General features: G+C 43.0%; 2 protein-coding genes across 4 annotated transcripts in view; one reads left to right on the top strand and one right to left on the bottom strand.

The window, feature by feature from the left end:
* LOC117762181 (sphingosine kinase 1-like) overlaps positions 1–3886 on the top strand; it is a 32542-nt gene extending 28656 nt beyond the window's left edge. The window contains exon 5 of the mRNA XM_034586702.1: positions 1567–3886. Coding sequence (XP_034442593.1) covers positions 1567–2458 — 892 coding nt within the window. The 3' untranslated portion in view covers positions 2459–3886. The remainder of the gene's footprint in view (positions 1–1566) is intronic.
* Positions 3887–9254: 5368 nt separating this feature from the next.
* ube2o (ubiquitin-conjugating enzyme E2O) overlaps positions 9255–18584 on the bottom strand; it is a 31862-nt gene continuing 22532 nt past the window's right edge. The window contains exons 12-23 of one of the 3 annotated variants that reach the window (XM_034586682.1): positions 17589–17743; positions 17129–17241; positions 16835–16963; positions 16072–16161; positions 15661–15973; positions 14843–15210; positions 14528–14708; positions 13912–14048; positions 13082–13285; positions 11911–11968; positions 10594–11422; positions 9259–10218 (exon numbers count right to left, since the gene is read on the bottom strand). In XM_034586682.1, the coding sequence (XP_034442573.1) occupies positions 10191–10218; positions 10594–11422; positions 11911–11968; positions 13082–13285; positions 13912–14048; positions 14528–14708; positions 14843–15210; positions 15661–15973; positions 16072–16161; positions 16835–16963; positions 17129–17241; positions 17589–17743 (2605 nt within the window). In that variant the 3' untranslated portion in view covers positions 9259–10190. Of the gene's footprint in view, positions 11423–11910; positions 11969–13081; positions 13286–13911; positions 14049–14527; positions 14709–14842; positions 15211–15660; positions 15974–16071; positions 16162–16834; positions 16964–17128; positions 17242–17588; positions 17744–18584 lie in introns of all 3 variants that reach the window. The other 2 variants (XM_034586674.1, XM_034586689.1) reach the window with 2 other exon arrangements.

The following is an 18584-nucleotide window of genomic DNA, read 5'->3' as shown; positions in this document are numbered from 1 at the left end:
TGTTTGTTTTATGGATAATATTAAACCTTAATGTACTTTCCATCAGTGATGATACAGACAAACTATGAGTGGAGACGAGTTGGAGAACTTATTACCTGTTGACCTTCTAACAAGTGGATGATTAAAACGAAAGAGAGCAGTGGAAATGGAGATGAAAGTGTTTCTGTCCAGACTGAATTCATTCAGGATGATGAATATAGAAATATCTGCAGGGCCACAGCCACTCAACTCCACTGAGACACCCAGTCATCACTGTAATTGGCTGTGGGTGGTAACAGCAGGGAAGTGTGTGTGTGTGTGTGTGTGTGTGTGTGTGTGTGTGTGTGTGTGTGTGTGTGTGTGTGTGTGTGTGTGTGTGTGTGTGTGTGTGTGTGTGTGTGTGTGTGTGTGTGTGTGTGTGTGTGTGTGTGTGTGTTGTAGTGACCCTCCACCCCTATCTCCATTCTCCCAGATGGGGTTGTCTTTGTTGTCTGACTGACCTGTCATGTCTGAGGGCCCGTGAGCTGATTGTGTCCCACCTCCATCCAGGTTTAGAGGCTTGGCCCCTTTGACTCACCCCACCCCCATCCCCACGGGGCTCCACCCTTCTCATCCACCTCCTCTCTTCCCTCTGTTTTCATATAGTAACACTATAAGGTCACAGTTACCCCGGTGTTGTGTAACACTCCTCTCATAGCTCACCCCCAAAACACACACAGACCTTGACACACTTCCTAACCCCAAAATATTAAGTGCACCTTCCTGTTTTCATTTTGATCTGCAGCTTATTTTTGGATCTGGGTTTTTAACTGTGTCTCCTTCTGCAACGCTGAAATGATTGACATTTTTTTATTCCAGCTTCTGATAATACGTGAATACTTCTGTAAATCCAATTTCTGTTGGTTTTGGGTTTGACAGAATATAAAGACATCAAGTTACATGATGGGACATTGTGATGAGCATTTTTATCTGACAATTTTATCATCTGATTTATCTGACTAGCTCATCTCATTATTAATTAATCATTAATTGCTGTTCCATGCAGTGGTGCATCTATCTCTGCTGAGTAAATGAACAATTGATTAAAGAGCCTTAAAGACGACCTACTTTCAAATATAGAGGCTATAAATACAAAAAACGGTTACACATGCAAGTACATTTGATCAGAAATATCAACTCAACCCAAAGATGGAGTTAATTCAATTGTGACTGTTATTTTATTTTAAAAATAAATCTTCATGTACTCGTATGTTACTCATTACTACTCAGATGTAATCTTTCTTTCTTTCTTCCTTTTTTTGATGCCCTCAATAAACTTTAAAATTTGAACTGATACATTTTAAAACAAACTTTTTTCCATTTAATATGCTTTGCCAAACTCCTCCTGTGTCCCTGAAATGAAATGCAGTTTAAATTTGGATGAGTTTTCTCATAAAGCTAAGAAAATATGTGATCAAAGAATAAACAGTCTGACCTGCAGTTGGCTTTTAATTAATTCATTGAACTTGAACCATATTTTTGTTGACCTTTGACCTCGACGCTCACACACACGCACACACACGTTAACTCTCCTCTCTTCTCCTACAGAGCCTCTCCAGTCTTCGGTGAAGAGCTCCTGATCAGCTGTGGTTTCCTGCTCTGTAAAGGCCTGCTGTCTCGTATGGACCTGGTCTCCGTCCAGCTCTCCTCCGGCCCTCGTCTCTTCTCCTTCCTCTCTCTGGCCTGGGGCTTCGTAGCGGACGTGGACATAGAGAGCGAAAAGTACCGTCACGTTGGAGCTGCCAGGTTCACTGTGGGCACGCTGGTGAGGCTGGCTTCTCTCCGCATCTACAAAGGTAAGCTGGCTTACCTGCCAGCCTCCAAGGACTGCAACACAGAGGGAGGTTTGAGAAACAACATGACGAAGCACTGCAACAATCAGGCTCCCTCTCTGAGTCCAGCCTCTCTGCTGCTGCGCCGCCAGTCGAGAGACTCTCCCTGTCAGAACACCCTTCACAACTCCTGCCACTCCAACAACTCCCTCAAAGTGCGGCGGGCGGAGAGCACGCCCCCCAGAAGCGCCACCAAAGGTCTCCCCAGCCCACCAGACTCCTGGCTGCTGCCCCTGGACCAGCCGCTGCCCAGTGACTGGGTGGTGGTCCAGGAGGAAGACTTTGTCCTCATGCTGGCCATGTACCAGTCCCACCTGGCGGAGGACCTGATGGCAGCACCGAACGCCACCTTGGACGACGGCGTCATCCATCTTACCTACGTCACAGCGGGAATATCCCGCAGCGCTCTGCTGAGGCTCTTCCTAGCCATGGAGAAGGGCACACATCTGACTTCTAACTGTCCACATCTGGTGCACACCGAGGTGCAGGCGCTCAGGCTGGAGCCGTATACACCCAAAGGAATAATAACAGTAGATGGAGAAGTGGTGGAGTATGGGCCGATGCAAGCTGAAGTGCACAGAGGTCTGGCAAGATTAATCACTGGATGAACTGAAGAAACAAACACCACCAGCTTTTATCTTTGATATTAAAGGCTGATGATGTTTAATAGATAATTTTTACCATTTCAAATCAGAAATGGAAAAGGTGCAGGAGCAAATGGATGTTACACTCGTTCACTTTTATTCGCTACGTTCTCTGTCAGTGGTACGCAGAAAACAGGTACATCGTTTTTTAAAGAAAATACTTTGAAGTTTGATGGGATATTACAACAAACACGTGCTGTGTATGGAGACGCAAAGTGTCCAATATTAGATAAACAGTTGAATAAATGCAGATAAAAATATAATATATATATATATAGTATGCGCTACTTCACAATAAGAGGTTTTATTGCAGGATTTTATTTTTTTGGCAAAAATAAGTAAAATTACTGTTTCAATGCTTTTACTGTGAAAAGAAAAAGTATGATTATTTCACTATTTAATTGAAATCTTTTATTTAACATTGAACACTTTGGGGTCTCCATAGCGACAGTTGAGCGTACTGTCGGAGATAATGTCAGCCTCAGACACAAACACGTTTCATCATCATCATGATGAAGTGTTTATCCTCCGCAGTAATAAATCCAGCCACGTCTTTAGCCTCCAGTTTCTCATGTTGTCTATTACTGCATGGTGGTTTCTTCTGTCCTGAATCCACATCTCAGCTTGAATTGCGGCATCTTATGCAACAGAAAATGATTGAATTTATACCTTCATGGATCCTTGGCACTATGATGGAGACCATGTTTTTGTGTGTGTATGTGTAGTTATTGTGTGGTAGTGCAGATGTCCTCATGGAGCCGTTACCCTGGTTTGAACTGAGGTGATCAGGCATTGTGACTGTTTCTGAGACGATGGTGCTGCTGAGTCATGTGGAGGAAGGTGAAAAAAGCAAATGGCATCATATATCATTTAATATAACTATTTATATTTTATTATATTTTATTTATTTCCTCATATTAAGACTGTATGAGATGGTCTCAGCATGAACTGACACAGTTTCAGATTTGTTGCCTTAAAAGCTGCATTCAGGAAGGATTTCTTTTTTGCATCACCAGCTTGTTCCACCCTGACTGTTGCATTGTGAGCGACATGAAGCCGCTGCCGCTCGGCCACCACGTAGCTATCATGGTCACTGACGCACAACGATTACTGGGACAGTTTCGCCCAAGAATCATCCACTTGTTGGATCCTTAGATAGTCGGGAATGGGAGGATGCGTTTGAAGGAGCCTTAAAAATGGAACAGCCTGTGAAGCCATCTGGCTTCACTGCTATGGTCTTGTTAGATTTGTCCTTGTTTCATAAACAAACCACAGTGACAGAACAGATCTGCATCCGTCAGACCACTTTTATATTTCCATTTCATTCTGTGGTCTAAAGTCTCCAGAGTGCTGCACAAACACAGGCACAGTGAAACAAATGTGACCAGTGGGACGTCAACACATTCAAAGGGTCAGTTCACCATTCACCACAAAATACCATTGACCACCTCACTGGAGATTGGACAGACATCTCACAGCCGGATATCAAAGCTGCTCGAATAAAACCCAAACCATATACTGCACGACTAGATAACTGGAGAGGAAAAAGAAAGAAGTGGGTGAACTGAGCCTTTAATCCAGCTTCTCATTGTAATCACATGGTTCATTTTATCACCAGCAACCACTTCATGGGCACTAATGTAAGAAATCACTGAAGTGACGTCGACACAAATAAGAAAGTGATGCTCTGAACGAGGACGAGCTGAACGTCACTGATGATGATGTGATCATGTTCGGGTGGCGGCAGCTCTGGTCCTGGTCTGAAATGTTTTACTGCCTCCTATCCCTCCATCCATACCACTCTTCTACTTATTCTTCCCCTGCTGCTTTCCTCCATCCATCATCCTTCTCTCATCTGCTGCTTTAAGAGCACTGCAGTGCAGAGCAGTCCCACCACACCGGTGCTTTTCAGACACTAACACACACACAAAGAGGCTTTCCCTGTGGGGGTTTTGTTGATGAACATCACCAAGGTGTCCTTACCATTGAGCTTTACACATTGAGGAACTGATGACTAATATTTAAAAGCAAAGACAGATTTTTAAATGTTTTTAATCCAAATCAAACAATTTTCGTGGTTTCTTTTTAATTAAATCCAAAAATATCCAATCTGGACACTAGTTTGTTATACATGCTGCTATTAGGAGCTAAATGTATTCATGTCTTAAACAGTGGGGGGGTTGGGGTGGAAGTTTAGAAGGGGGGGGGTATCCGTCTGTTAAATGCTGCATGAGGTCGACAGCGTGGTTCTCCTGACAGGGCGTCCTCATTCTTAACACTAGAAATCATTTAGGAGCTTGACCAAAAGAGGAGAACCAAGGGTTTCTCTCTCTCTCTCTCTCTCTCACACACACACACACACACACACACACACACACACACACACACACGGTAGCAGCAACTGTAACATCAGGAAATCTGATGTAAAATAACCATTTGCTGGTGGAAATGATCGCTTGGTCACTTTCCATGTGAACAGTAAGAGAGGAGAAGGCTACATGGCTGCAGTTAAAATGCAATGATTTTCATGTCTCGTGTTTTAATGCCACGACTATGTTTGACACTGTAAACAGAATAATGAAAAGACCAAAACCTCAAAAAATGTTCTTTTAATACTTTTTCTTTGATGTTTGCACAGTGTAAGTTTGTTGCCCCTTCAACCGATTAACTAGTTTAGTTTAACAACAGCTTGTGACAACAGCTGAGTATGGACAAGCACATGAGATGGAACACTACTTGAAAACATGCGTGTTACACGTCGTCGTTTTATAGGACAAATGTGGTTTGTAGCAACAAAAGTTCGAAGTTTCTCCTGCTATGATTGTTGCATATGACAAAAATAGGACCATAAAGATGGAAGATTTTTAAACTCGAGAAAGATATTTTTTTCCATTTACACCACAGAGTGCTACAGACCATTTATCACTTTTTTTTTAGTCTATGCAAAGATTTCAGTTTGGTCTGTGTTAACTATTTCATGTGCCTTGACTGTGCTGCCTCCTGGTGGTTTGAACACGGTGGTGCTTTCACTGATTCATCAAGTGCAACCAGCTGAATTTCTTTTATATCAGCTCATCAGTTTTCTCACCACCATTTTTTGAAAAACTTTGAGATGGAAGAGACAAGAGTTGAATGAATAGAAAGTGTCGTCAGGTCAGATAATAAATGAAACTCATCAGAGTGTGGTTTCTGTGTGATTGACAGTCAGGTCGTCCAACTTTCATCAAACTAATAAAAGATGATGATGAAGGAGCTGACGTTCTTCTGACCACACCCATGTCTGACTGTTGATTTGCTGTTCATCTTTACCTGCTGCATCAAAACTGTTGTCGTTTTGTGTTTACATGTTTATGGGGAAGGGAAGAATGTTTTTTTTCCTTGCACACTGAATATTGAATGGTTCTTTATTCAAAGAGAGATCTATTTTTCCATTTTGACAAATGTCTGTAATTTTCGATCATCAAATCGAACTTTCTGCTGGAGTGTACTTGATTGAAAAATGAAATAAACAATGACAAACAAACCCGAGTGAGATTCGGTTCATGAAAATGAGGTGGAGTTATTTTATCAGTTTTTGGATTTGATGCTTTTTGTCCACATTTTATGAGCATTTATATCCTAATGTTCAACCCACTGAACTGTTGTAGGTCTAATCATTTAGGCCAAATGCAGGATAATGTTTCAACGGACTAAAAAGTCAATAAACCCATTTAACTTTTGAGAGCATTTTTTCTTCAGTGAATTGTGAACCTGGGTCGAATAGAGGAGACAATGTGCATCAAATTAGATCCACTTTAAAACAGAAAAGATATCAAGCAGACAATGCATCCTATGACACAGACTTGTTTCCTGAAAGCAGAGTTGGTCTGGTGTTAAACATGAAAACTGCTTTACTAACTTTACTGTCGGGTTGTTAAAGAATGACAGAGGAAAATCTGATCTGATTAGACTCATCAGTCTCTTATGGTGCCTGAATCCCCCCCAACAAGATCCCTGAATCATTTTGCTCCAAAATTAAAGTTTGTGGAAATGGGTTTCGTGGTTTTATCATAATGGTGCCAACAAACACGCACACAGGGCAGAAAACCAAACCTTGGTGTATAGGTAAATATGTTTAAAAGGCACATTTCCTTGAAAAATTTTACTAAAATCTAAGTGAAAGATGGTTTGTTCGGGACTATTTTCATCTGTGGATTAATACACATTTTGCTGCTCTAGTGAGAAATGTGAACGCAGCCTAAACTGTGTTTTGGCTCGAGTCAAAATAAAGTGTAGTGTCCACATTGATCACAGTAAAAGAACATCAGGTTTTGGCTGCACAGATATTTGTTTGTATGTTGGATTCATTTTTGGGATTTGACAAGAAAACATAATTAAAAAAAATAAAGATATATACCACCTCATCACTTCTCGTCATTGTGATGAAAAGCTGCCGTCTATAAAAGTACTGAATGAGAATAGAAAAGAGCCACAATGTCTCTATGGTGCTGCTTGCAAAGTTTAATACATCACTATACAGTTGTTTGAACTCAACAAAATGAAACCATTAAAAAAAATGAAAGAAATAATAAGTACAATACACACTCAGCATTTTGTACATATATGCCCCAAGCATCCACATGACTTGTTAGAACTCAAGTTTGTGTTAAATATATATACTGTATGTATTTATATATTTCAATATAATCATGACGTCTGTACAGAGGGAATCAGGCTACAAATCTTTTTTTCTATATATATCAAGAACAGGCCACTGTGGAAATGTAGACATCGTACAGTCAAGTCTTGTGTGTAGCCCATTCAAAAGGCTTAAAGCAACATGTTACATGCTTTGGCTGTAAAACAAACTTCTCGCAATAATAATAATAATAATAATGATATTAATAATTGTTTAATTCTGAATAATATACACACATACACAGAAAATTGTACATAGCATCATGTGCTTGATATCTTGTCGGATTTTTGCTTTTCGAGATCTCGCGCAATAGCTTGACATTTTTCTCTTTGTGTGACAGTTGATGAATGAAATGAACGAGTGAAAGACCGAGCAGTTACGTCACCTCTACACTCCTGGAGGAGCAGAGTGTTGTTTTTTTTCCAGAACACCGTCAATGCGGCTCTTACTTTCTACCCGAGATCTGACCAGTGACAACACCTTCCTCTGAGAATTGTGAAGGGGACGTTTTACAAACAGCAGCGCGTGTGTGTGTGTATGGGGAGAAAAAAAATTGAGTAAAGCAAACAAGGCTACATGCTACAGCTACAGCAGCCAGTGAAGACGGCGGCACATTCTCCCTCTGTAGCGTTAAAGGCAGCGGAGAAACAGGGATGGTTTGGTAAAATCTAAGAAGAGGACAAAATGTCATGGATGCCCGATTACCACGTCTGATACAGGAATACCAATGTTCAGAGAGGAAAAGAGAAACAATTCATGGAAGACAAAGCAAAACAATTGACCCCTCTTTTTTTTTTTTTCTTAGTTAAACGCAGCAACTCTTGGCTCATAGCTTTCATCCTCTCCCATCACTCACAGCTTCAGATCAGCACAGTGTGCCCACTCACTCAGAAGCCTAATGCTCTCATTTGGCCTTCGCGCTGAAATTGTCGTTTTCCAACAATAACCAAAAAATCAAGCAGGTTAATTATGAACAAACCCTCAGAACCACACTGTATGAGGCGGGTATCACGATGTCATTAAACTCTGCATGTGCAATCTGAAGAGGAACATCAGAATAGATCGCTCGTGTTAAAGAACTGATAAAAGTGGGAAACTGATCACAGATCTGCACTTTTAAAAAAGGAGGAAAACACTGGAGCAGGGTTTTAGTGGTTTTTACCATGTGGTTCTGTCTGTGTAGGTTAATGCCTAAACTACGACACAAGCAGCTCTGTACACAATGGTCTGAGATCATTAAGAACATTTCAAGTAAGGCAACATGTTGACATGAGATGACGGAATGGACGCTGAATGTTTTTTTGAATTTTTTATTTAGTCTTTAAATTGCTTCATTTGCAGTGACGTCACCTTTGTCACAAAGAAGAGGAGCATCATGGGTAAAGCTCCACTTTGAAACAGTCCAGCCTCTGTGAGTGTAACAACCTTGAACATATCGAAACACCAAAAAACAGATTCCATCTTAGTGAACAGCTTTGCTTAACTCTAGAGGAAGTAAATGTTACTGTTGTATGTTGAGGCGGCAGCTGAGTTTAAGGGGAATTTGGGGATTTTCCAACCTGGGCTCTATGTTTATAAATGTGTGTGTGCAACAGTGGCTACAACAGAACCTTATGGGGTAAATGCACCAATCCAATGAATGTCCACTAACAATAACTTTGCTAAGAGTCTGGCAACGTTACACACATCTCACTCAATGAGACGTCTCACTCCAAGTCACGCGAGACTTGGGTTGTTGCAGGAAGACAGAGGTGGAAACTTGAGGAAGGGGGAGAGTTGGAGAGATGAGTTTGGATATTACAGAGAGAAACTATTATGACTGAATCTTTTTCTGATGCGCACAATCTCCATGAAGCATTTGTCTCCAATGGTCGTCTCTACTTGTTTGAGCCGGAGAACATGGACAGAGAGCTCATGCTAATTGAAGAGCGAATGGGGGGGATAGGCAAAATGAAGAGGAGGGACAATGAGCTGCCTCACGGTTTACATGTATAAGGTTACCACACTCTTAGCAAAGATCCCTTTATTAGTGGAAAAAAGAAAATCGCTATTAGTGAACATTTTGTGAAATGTCGCAGGTGAGATTACATTATAGCCAGTGCCAATGTGACGTGGCAGCTGGCGATCTAAAGAACTGATTCTAAAAGTTTTTGCAAGTACCACTCATTTACCCACCCACATTTATAAACATCGGGCTCTGGTTGAAAGATACCAGGATTCCCCTGTAAGCTTTAATTAGAGCACAAACACGTTCACACGCAGCCACTTCCCTGTCGCCCTGCACCTGACCGGCTCCTCTACACACCAAACAGCTGCAGCAGTCTGACCTCCAGAGGGGATTCGTATGTAAACTTTGTCACTCGATGTTCGCCGCGTGGTTCTGTGCGAGAGTGATTGGCGAAGGAAAGTACCAGCAAGTGTGGTGGACGAAGTGGTGAAGCTGTTGTGGTTGGCAGTTTTACTGACATTCAGTACGTTCTACTTGAATACGTGTGTTTGTGTGAATAGAGAAATTTGGCAGAAAGCGTACAACCAGTGAATTCTACTAAAAAAAAAAAAGGAACCCTCTCGGTCAGTGTATTTATACGTCACCTCTTGCACACCAGATTGTCCATTTGTTGGTTGTAGTGCAGGATGGTTCAGTAATAATATCAGAAGTGCTACAGAGAGCCGCAGTGAGCCCAACAGCCAGGAGAGCTGGGATTTGCAGTTTTTCAGTGCAACCTAGCCGATCACCAGTCTGCTTAATATTTCCCAGGCTGAGTGGTTATCCGTCAAGTCCCCGCCCATATGGTAGGTGCTTGGAAGAGGCTTGGTGAAGGAGGGGGGTGGTAGAGGGTTCATGGCACTGATATTCCATCTCATTTAGTCCATTTTGCATCCACACCACTGCCACTGAAGTCAAAGTCCTGCTGAGGCTGAGAGAAACTTTGATCGCCTCCAGTAAAAGCTCTGTGTTTTTACCTGCTTCCATAAAAAGATGAGGGCTTCTATGAGACAGGGTAGCTCCACCCATCTTTATCCATTCCACTCATCTGCAGGGATACTGAGGGAAAACAAACATTATCATCAAGTTGCATCCAAACCAAAAATCCTGATCAAAGATGCTCCCCTCCTTCAGTCGCGGCTCGATCGAGAGGGTTTATGGGGAAAAAAAAAAAAAAGGTTCAACCTTGTGGAGTTGGGGCAGCAGGAGCAGTACAGACTTAGAAATGGAGGTAAAGGTCAAAACTGTGGGCAGTGCTGGGGGCACAGTGCAGCTCTGGACAGGAGTACAGGAGATTGAAAATTGTAAACTCCCCCCAGAGAAGTAATGGATCCTCCTCTACAGCTTGAGGCAGATGAAAAGTTAGAAGAGATGGAGGAAGAAAAGAGCGGGAAGCAGTGCAGAGGTGTCGGGGAACAGCGAGGAGGCACTTACTTGTCCTCTGTGTGCTCAGGGACGCCGGCAGCGACCATCGCAGCTCGGTACTGCAGCAGCACACCTCGGACGCTCTTCACAAACCCCTTAGAGAGCGGGAAGAGTGGAAAGCCGATGTCCGGGTAGCCGCTGCCTTCTGGGAGGAAACTCCGGTAGCTCTTTCTCCTTTTCTTTGGTCGTACCACTGGCTGGCTTACTGTGGAGACTACCCCTCCTCCGCTAACCGTGATAGAACCTGATTCTGATGTCCCACCACGGACAGGGCCAGGAACTGTGGAGGGGGCCCTGCTTTCACCACACAGAGAGGCGTTACCCTGGCTGCTGTCACAGTCTGAGATCTGGCTCAGCTCTTGCTGAGAGGCTGCTGTGGTGGAGGGACTGAGCCCTGAATCCTCCAGCTCCTCCTCCATAATACTGGTAACTCCTGTGATCCCCTCCTCACCAGGCTTACTGGGGCTGCTGTGGGCCACCACCAGGGGCCCTGATCCCAGGGGCAGCTGCTCGTCAAGAGGCTCCACTGATGGCGGTCGGTCTTTAGAATGTGAAGCTCTGTAGGACATGTGTGCTGCATGGCCCCTCTCAGCGGCTTCGCTCAGCTCGAGCCACGTCTCCAGACGGTGGACGAGGCGCCAGCCGTTACAGACAAAGTGCTCCTGGATTTCCTGTTTGAAAACCTCCACAGGATGCTGCAGAAGTTGCATCATAGACTGGACCATCTTGATCAGGGCCATCTCATTGTAACAGCGGCTGTTCTCATACCCTTCCTGAAGACCTCGGTCACTGTCGAAGCCAGCCTCGTTATAGTAAGGCTCATTCACCAGGATAAGGCCTGCAGGGAAAATACACATGTACGAGCACAGATGAAAGATCAACACCTGTCGATTAATGTGTCAAACATGGCAGAGCTGAAAACCACAAGAGTAAAAGACAAAAGTCAAGGATTTTGATTTCATTTTGTGTAAAAGGTGTTTAAAATGTGCCATATCAATAAAGCTGCCTAGGCTTGCCTGTACAGATTTCAGATATACATTCATATAGTTTGATTTTATTAACATGCATATTGAACTGTACAAACCACAGTGATGGTGTGTCGAAGATATTTAAACATATTAAATGTGCTTAATAAGATGAACGAGACTAATTGAGCTAATTCAAAAATAAATCAGACCAACAAACTACATACGCAGCATCAGAGAGGTTATTTCACTGTGTGATGAGTGAATTCAAATCTGGACTCAATTTATTTGTCTGTCTGGGGTGTGAGTGTGTGTGTGTGTGTGTGTGTGTGTGTGTGTGTGTGTGTGTGTGTGTGTGTACCTTGTATGGAGATGAGGACTTGCAGCAGACTGGACTTGCTGGTCCACCTCTCTGTGCCCTGTGAATCACATCACCAAAAATAATCAAAACAAATCAGCACAGATTCTTAGGAACGTTTCTAATTTGAAGAAAGAGTTGACAAAGCAAAGTTTCTACTGCATTTTAGCCTCTAATGAAGTAGTTTCAAAGCATAACTGAACGGTCTGGAGTTTCTTTTCTATCCTTTCTCCTGCTCTCTCATTTTGAGACATTCATTTCCTCAAAACCCTTCCCCTTCTCATTAAATGGCCCTTGCTCATGTGTCAGAAAGTTTTTCTGAGCCCATTGATGACTGTATCTCTTCTTGCTCGACTTACATGTGGTGTGCCCCAAGATTCAATCCTTGGTCCTTTTATTTTCCCCCTGTCTCACAGCTATCAAAATCTGGATGTCAGCTAATTTCCTTCAGCTTAACCCTGATAAAATGACAGTCCTCATCATAGGCCCCAACTGCATTTACAAGGAACACTGTATTGGTTCTTTATCAGCAAATTTTAAGCAAGGCTTAACACATATGAACTTTAAAGTAATCCATATTATGTTTCCTCTTTATAACAATCATTGAGATAATCGAAATTTTACCATCCCTTCAAGATCAGACAAAAACAACATGTTTATCTCCTCCCGTCCTGATTATTGTAACTCACTGTTCACAACCTTGAAACACACTTGTTTTGGCTCCAGTTTGTCTGAAATGCAGCTGCTATTACTATATACTATTAACTCACGCACAAACTAAAACAACTACTAAAAGTCAGGGGTGATTGTGCTTTCGCAATTACAGCCCCCACTCTTTGGAAGCATCATTATGTCCATCACACTTTCCAAGATGAGGTCCTCAAATGTCTTGTTTCATTTAACTACGATCTAAAACTGAAAGATACTCAGTTTATGACGATATAATCAAAGACGAGAAGAAAATACAGGTCCAATCGTTTTTTTGTTCACCGACTTATCAATTAATTGGCTATTCATATGTGACGAACCATTTGCTCTGCATTCCCATTTTTTATTACTAAACGTACCTTCAGCTTTTCCACTTTAACTTTTGATGACAAATAAATTGGATCAAAATCCATCACTATAGAACTGCAGGTTGTCACTGTATCTCTAAACTTCAGTCAACACCCACCTTGCCGATCCAGGTGCCGAGTAGACTGACACAGACTTTGCCATTGTCGTAGAGGTTGGGATTGAGGCGGCCGCTGCACTGCGACAGGTAGCGAAACAGTGGTGGCACAGCTGGGTAGATGTTGGGCAGCTGGATGTCAAAGAGGAACAGACCGTCCTCATAGGGCGTACGAGTCGGCCCTTTGATCAGAGAGGAGAAAAGGTCCTGTGTAGGAGACAGTAACGAAACGTTTGACTTGATGTGTGTCAAGAGTGTTATGTAAAGATCATCTGATGTACAACACTGACGTTAATGTCAGAGAATATGGTAATAAAGCAAAAATTGAACATCATAGTGAAGTATGTTACATTCACTATAAATCCCAGATGTTTTCTGACACACTGAGGATACTACTGACTTTCCTGACCCAGAGAAGCTCACAGATTCACAGAGATTCAAAACGATTTAAAACCTGGGAAATTATGTATAGGAATCATTTCTGCATCACCCTTATCTGTGGGGAAATGCAGCAAGGGAAATTTGTGCACATAAAATAGTCCCCATGCTCTCCTGTAAAATCAGGAACAAACCGTGTGCATGTGCCGTTTGTGTCGCCTCAATGTCATTATTTGAAACAACCATGATTCTTTTCTTTACATCTCTAACCCGGAATCTCTCAAGCAGACATTTAAACTGAATAAAACACGATCACAGGGTGTAGAATGATCGTGAACATAATTTCATATTCTCAAAAATGTTACTAAAACTTATTTGAGCCTCTAGTATGAACAAATTAATAAATTCTGGTTCTTTATTTTTATGACTTTAAATGAGTTTGACCAGAAACCCACCATGCGATCTTCAAATGTTTTGACCATGATGCCGTCTGGTAGTGACGTTGCGAGCAGAGCCATTTCCTTCCTCACTGTGCTGAAGAACTTCCTGGCCTCGGCCGGTTGAAACTCCATTTTCTTGAAGGAGTGAGTGTCTGAGACAGAGATGAGACAAATGTGATTCCAAAGCAATACAGAAATCATATAATTGTACAAATACAACTCAACTTGTGTGGGCAGGGAATTCATCGAGCTGAGACGAACAGATATGATTACAGAAAGGAAATGGGAGGCAGCCGCTGTCACTCATAGTAATGTAGAAATTAGAGCTGTAGGGTCTTTTGTTTGACAATGAAAAATGTCTGTTTGCTGAAACTGAAGCTTACACAAAACATGAGTTAAACCCATCCAGACATAGACAGTCGTATGCAACATATGCCTGTATCTGCTTAAGAGGCTGAGAGATTTTAGTTTTTGTAAACACTGGCAATTCTGTCACCTCTTCAGAAAACCCTCAGGTTTCAAGGAAACCTTTTCAAACAACAAAGATTTTAAAGAATGTTTTTTTTGGCACCTTAGGTTTTAATAGGTTCAATAAAACCACTAAGACATACTGTAAACCCTGATATCTCACCTGGTGCCCACTCCAGCACAGAGAACACCTCTCCCTTGGCACTGGTGAATGTGACACCGGGCTTGCCGCCGCTCTGTTGGCACAGTACTGGTGTGTCACTGAGAAACTCGCTGGGCCAGTCTTGTCCACCAACCGGTGTCTGAGGCTCCTGTTGGGGCTTCTCCTCTCCAGCTCTCTCCACCTGCACAGTAACACAGCAGCAGGTTAAAAAACAATGTAACGGCAGGACGTACCACAACGTTGCACTTATTTATTTATTGTGATTACACTGGAATAAATCAACTTTGCCATGTGGTAACTCCATTTAACACAGACCTCTGTGCCTGCTCCTCCACTCCCGCCTGCCTCCACCACAGCCTCCATCTTCTCCTCCTCCACGATGGCCACGTTATCCAGTGTCTTTCTCAGGTTCTCCTGCAGCTTCTTGATGTCATCCAGGAAACGTTTCTCCTTGGTGGGCTTCTCCGGGGCAGTGGGTGTCACTGTACTCGCTACGTTAGTTGCGGAGGCCGGTTCGGCCGAGGTCGGAGACGTTGGCGAGCCGGTGGTCAACAGCTGCTCCACAGTCATGTTCTTCAGGCTCTCCAGGATTCTCATGGCTTCTTTCAACTCCCTGAAGCCCCGACAGGCTCCATCTTTACTGGGCTTCTCGGCTCCGTTGACAGTGCCTGCTGGAGTGGTTCCTGAGCAGGCAGAAATAATTAGTGTTTATTGTCTTTTATTAAATTCCACATCACCATCACTCAGTAGGTTCATCAGAAAACCTACAGTCAGTTCTGTCGGTAAACCAATGTGAACAACACAAATGATAAAACATAGTTATGTTATTCTGTTGTTGACAACAATCCCTGTGAAAAGACAAATATATATCAAAAGTGTACACTGTAGATTTTGTCTGGGCCACTCTCATTCTAAAGAGTCAGGGGGTTTCACCTATTTACTCAAAACAGACCTCTGTCTTCAAAGTGTATCTGTTGAATATGTCGCAAACAAATAAATATAAATATTTGCAACACCTTCTGTGCCTATTTCAAAGTAAAAGCACTGTAGCGTTTCTGTTGACTGAGAAGAGAAAGTTGACACTAATCCCTTGAAATTAAGAACTAATAAATGCTGTAAGAAAAGAATCCCACCTCCTCCAGAAGACGGACTGGCCACAGCCACAGCCGCTTCTCCCTCCTCTCCAGAGACGGCTTTAGTGGGGCTGGTGACGCCGCCTTTGCTGCCCTCCTGTGGGGGGATGATGAAGTTTGTGGAGCCAGTGGGCGTGGGGGTTGGGGTCGCATCGGCATTGTGGATGTGGCTATCATCCTCGGTGGTGAGTCCGTTATCCGTCTCCCAGCTGTCGCTCTCGTCCTCCCACTCCTCAGTGGACAGGACGCTGCTGGTTTCCTCCACGGAGTCGTAGTCCGTCTCCTCGATCTCAGATTCCACATTGTAAAGGTGCTGTGTGTGTGTGTGTGAGTTAGGAGACCATCAGCGACAGACATCTAACTTCTAAAAGCAAAAAAGGACACTGAATTGTTTGTAGGATAAACATTTACCTGTGGCAGGACGACGGTCAGTGAGTTGTCTGCCCACACCACCTCCACTTTGCTGCTCACATCCACCCTGGACACCTGGCCCACTGACGTCTGGGGGGAGACAAACAATACTAATCAACAAATAGAAGGTTTGAGCTTATTATATGTTGATAACCTACAGTAAAATGAAAGAAAATAATGATGTCTTACCTCAAGCAGCTAAGAAATAAGTCTTTGCTTAAAAGAGCATGACTTTGACATTTTGGACAAATATCAAAGTATTTAGCACAAAAAGTACTTTAATCAATCCTACATTTCAATATAGTCAGGAATGTTTCAAGACTTTGGGGGCCTAAGGCAAAAGGGACCAAGGGGCCCTACTTGTAACTAAACTGACCTCCATCCCCTTTATTCTTGTATTATGAAACTTTAAAAAAGTGCATACACAAGCATTTAGAGTTTTTACTTTTAAACCAAACCTCTAAAATTATAAAGCCTTTAGCAGAAAGTTGGTGACATGGGGCCACGTTAGGTTTCTGACCATGGTGTCATTGCTGTTCCCTGTACACCGTTGATCATAGAATTTAAAAGGGGTTCTCACAATATTGTCGTTTATGTGGACTAACAATCATCCATTCTCAGGGGGCCCCCCCTCTCAGCTTGGGGCCCCACGCAATAGCCTGCTTCACTGACCTTGTTGCAACACCCCTGCTGTAATGTAATAATGTTTAGTTTGTGCTGAAATAGACATGAAATAACAGGTTGTATTTTCAGTTGTTCTCACTTCATTTTCACAGTCGTTCTCTCCGTTCTCTGAGTTCCATATTCTGATGACGATGTCAGTGGTGCGGAAGTGAAAATCTGGGTGATCAGCGATATCATACACACTGACATCCTCCTCCACACCGATAACCTGGATTAAAACAGACAACCTTGTATCAAGACAAAGACCATCTGCTAATACCATGTAGTGAAGTTACTATGGTTACCACATACAATTTCACCTTCTCCCCTTCTCTAACTAAAACATTTTCTGACATTAGAGCACAAACGGTATTGTCTTGTGCTGCCGACTCACCTCCACGTCGTCACTCGTGGTGTTGAGTTTGATCCACTTGACAACACATGTTCTGCCCTTGTGATCACCCGACTGGATCACACCGTACACTCCCGGGTCCTGGAGGGCTTGGGCTGAGGAGAGCAGCCAAACACATGTACACAGTTTAGAGAGCAACACAAAGGAAACAAATCAAACCAGATACCAATAAAAAAAGATTTATCTGGAAAAAGGATTTGTCTGAAAGAAAATGGAAAATCTATCTGGCTGTAAAACTGCAGCCTTTAAATATTTTCAGAGCAACTTACAGACACACACAGTTTCAGCACATGACCTAGATACTGTCAGTACTAGGTGGCAGAGCAGATTTAATAAAACACCTCATCACACTTCACAGACACATGCTACGTCTTCACAGGTCTAAACAAGTCGAATCCTACTTCATAATTCAGAGCTTTTTATTGAATAAAATCTTCCTTACATCGTTTGTCTACGACAAAGTCCCCGGGACAAAACTCATGGCCATCGAGGTGCTGGATCGGGATGAGGTCGTTTGATCGGATCCCCTTCTCCACCCGCCCGTCCTTCCACATCACATCAGCCGTGGTCTTAGTGGATACAACTTCTACTGCGACCCTGCACAGCACACACAGACACACATTAGACCTGCATGTTGCTACAGCAAGATGTTCCAGTTTATAGAGTTAGACACAATTTAAAACCATTTAAATGATGTTCCTCAACTCCTCTCACCTTCTGTTCACTCATCACAAAAAGAAAGCTATTTTCCTCTCTTCTTCTCTTCATCCTCTGTACCATTTATCTTCCCTCTACATGTCTCTGTGTTGACCGTGTTGGAACCACAATCTTCCCTCTCATTGTCCCTTTCTACTTCAATTCTTCCTCTCATCACTTTAGCTTGCCTCACTGACACCCAGCTCTTTACATCACTCAACATTACACCTGCTCCCAGACCTAGGGCTACAGGGCAAGGAGCTACACAAAACCACTAGTGAGCTTTCAGAAGAGGCAGAGGCAGACAGCTTCTGGCTATGGTTAAGAGGGCAGGACTTTGGGAGCCAGCAGCTCCCGAGAGAGGTTCGCTCTGGGAGTGTCAGGGAGGCGTCCCTGTTCACTGCCCTGCCGCTAGGAGATGTTTGTGAATCATCTATGAATGGTGGTCCCTGTCTGGTAATCTGGCAGCAAACCAGACCGGTGGAGGTGTATTCTGATGCTTATGTTTAGGGCGAGGTCAGAATCACAGAACACAGGAGAGCAGCAAAGGTGCGAAAGTCTCAAATCTTAATATAATGTTTCACACAGTATCAACTAAAATTGTCGTCACCAGCCCAAACTATGGTCTCACACTTAAAACTAGCAAGAGTGTGTTAGTGTGTGTTGTCGCTATTTCATGAGCTGAGGTTGTGTGTGTGAGTTTGTGCTTGAGGCAATGACCTGACCAGTAGTCCACTGTGAA

Source organism: Hippoglossus hippoglossus, chromosome 1, assembly GCF_009819705.1.
Source record: "Hippoglossus hippoglossus isolate fHipHip1 chromosome 1, fHipHip1.pri, whole genome shotgun sequence".
In the NCBI taxonomy this organism is placed as follows: domain Eukaryota; kingdom Metazoa; phylum Chordata; class Actinopteri; order Pleuronectiformes; family Pleuronectidae; genus Hippoglossus; species Hippoglossus hippoglossus.
Note: the sequence above shows the minus strand (reverse complement) of the source record. Positions and strands in the feature narration are given on the sequence as shown.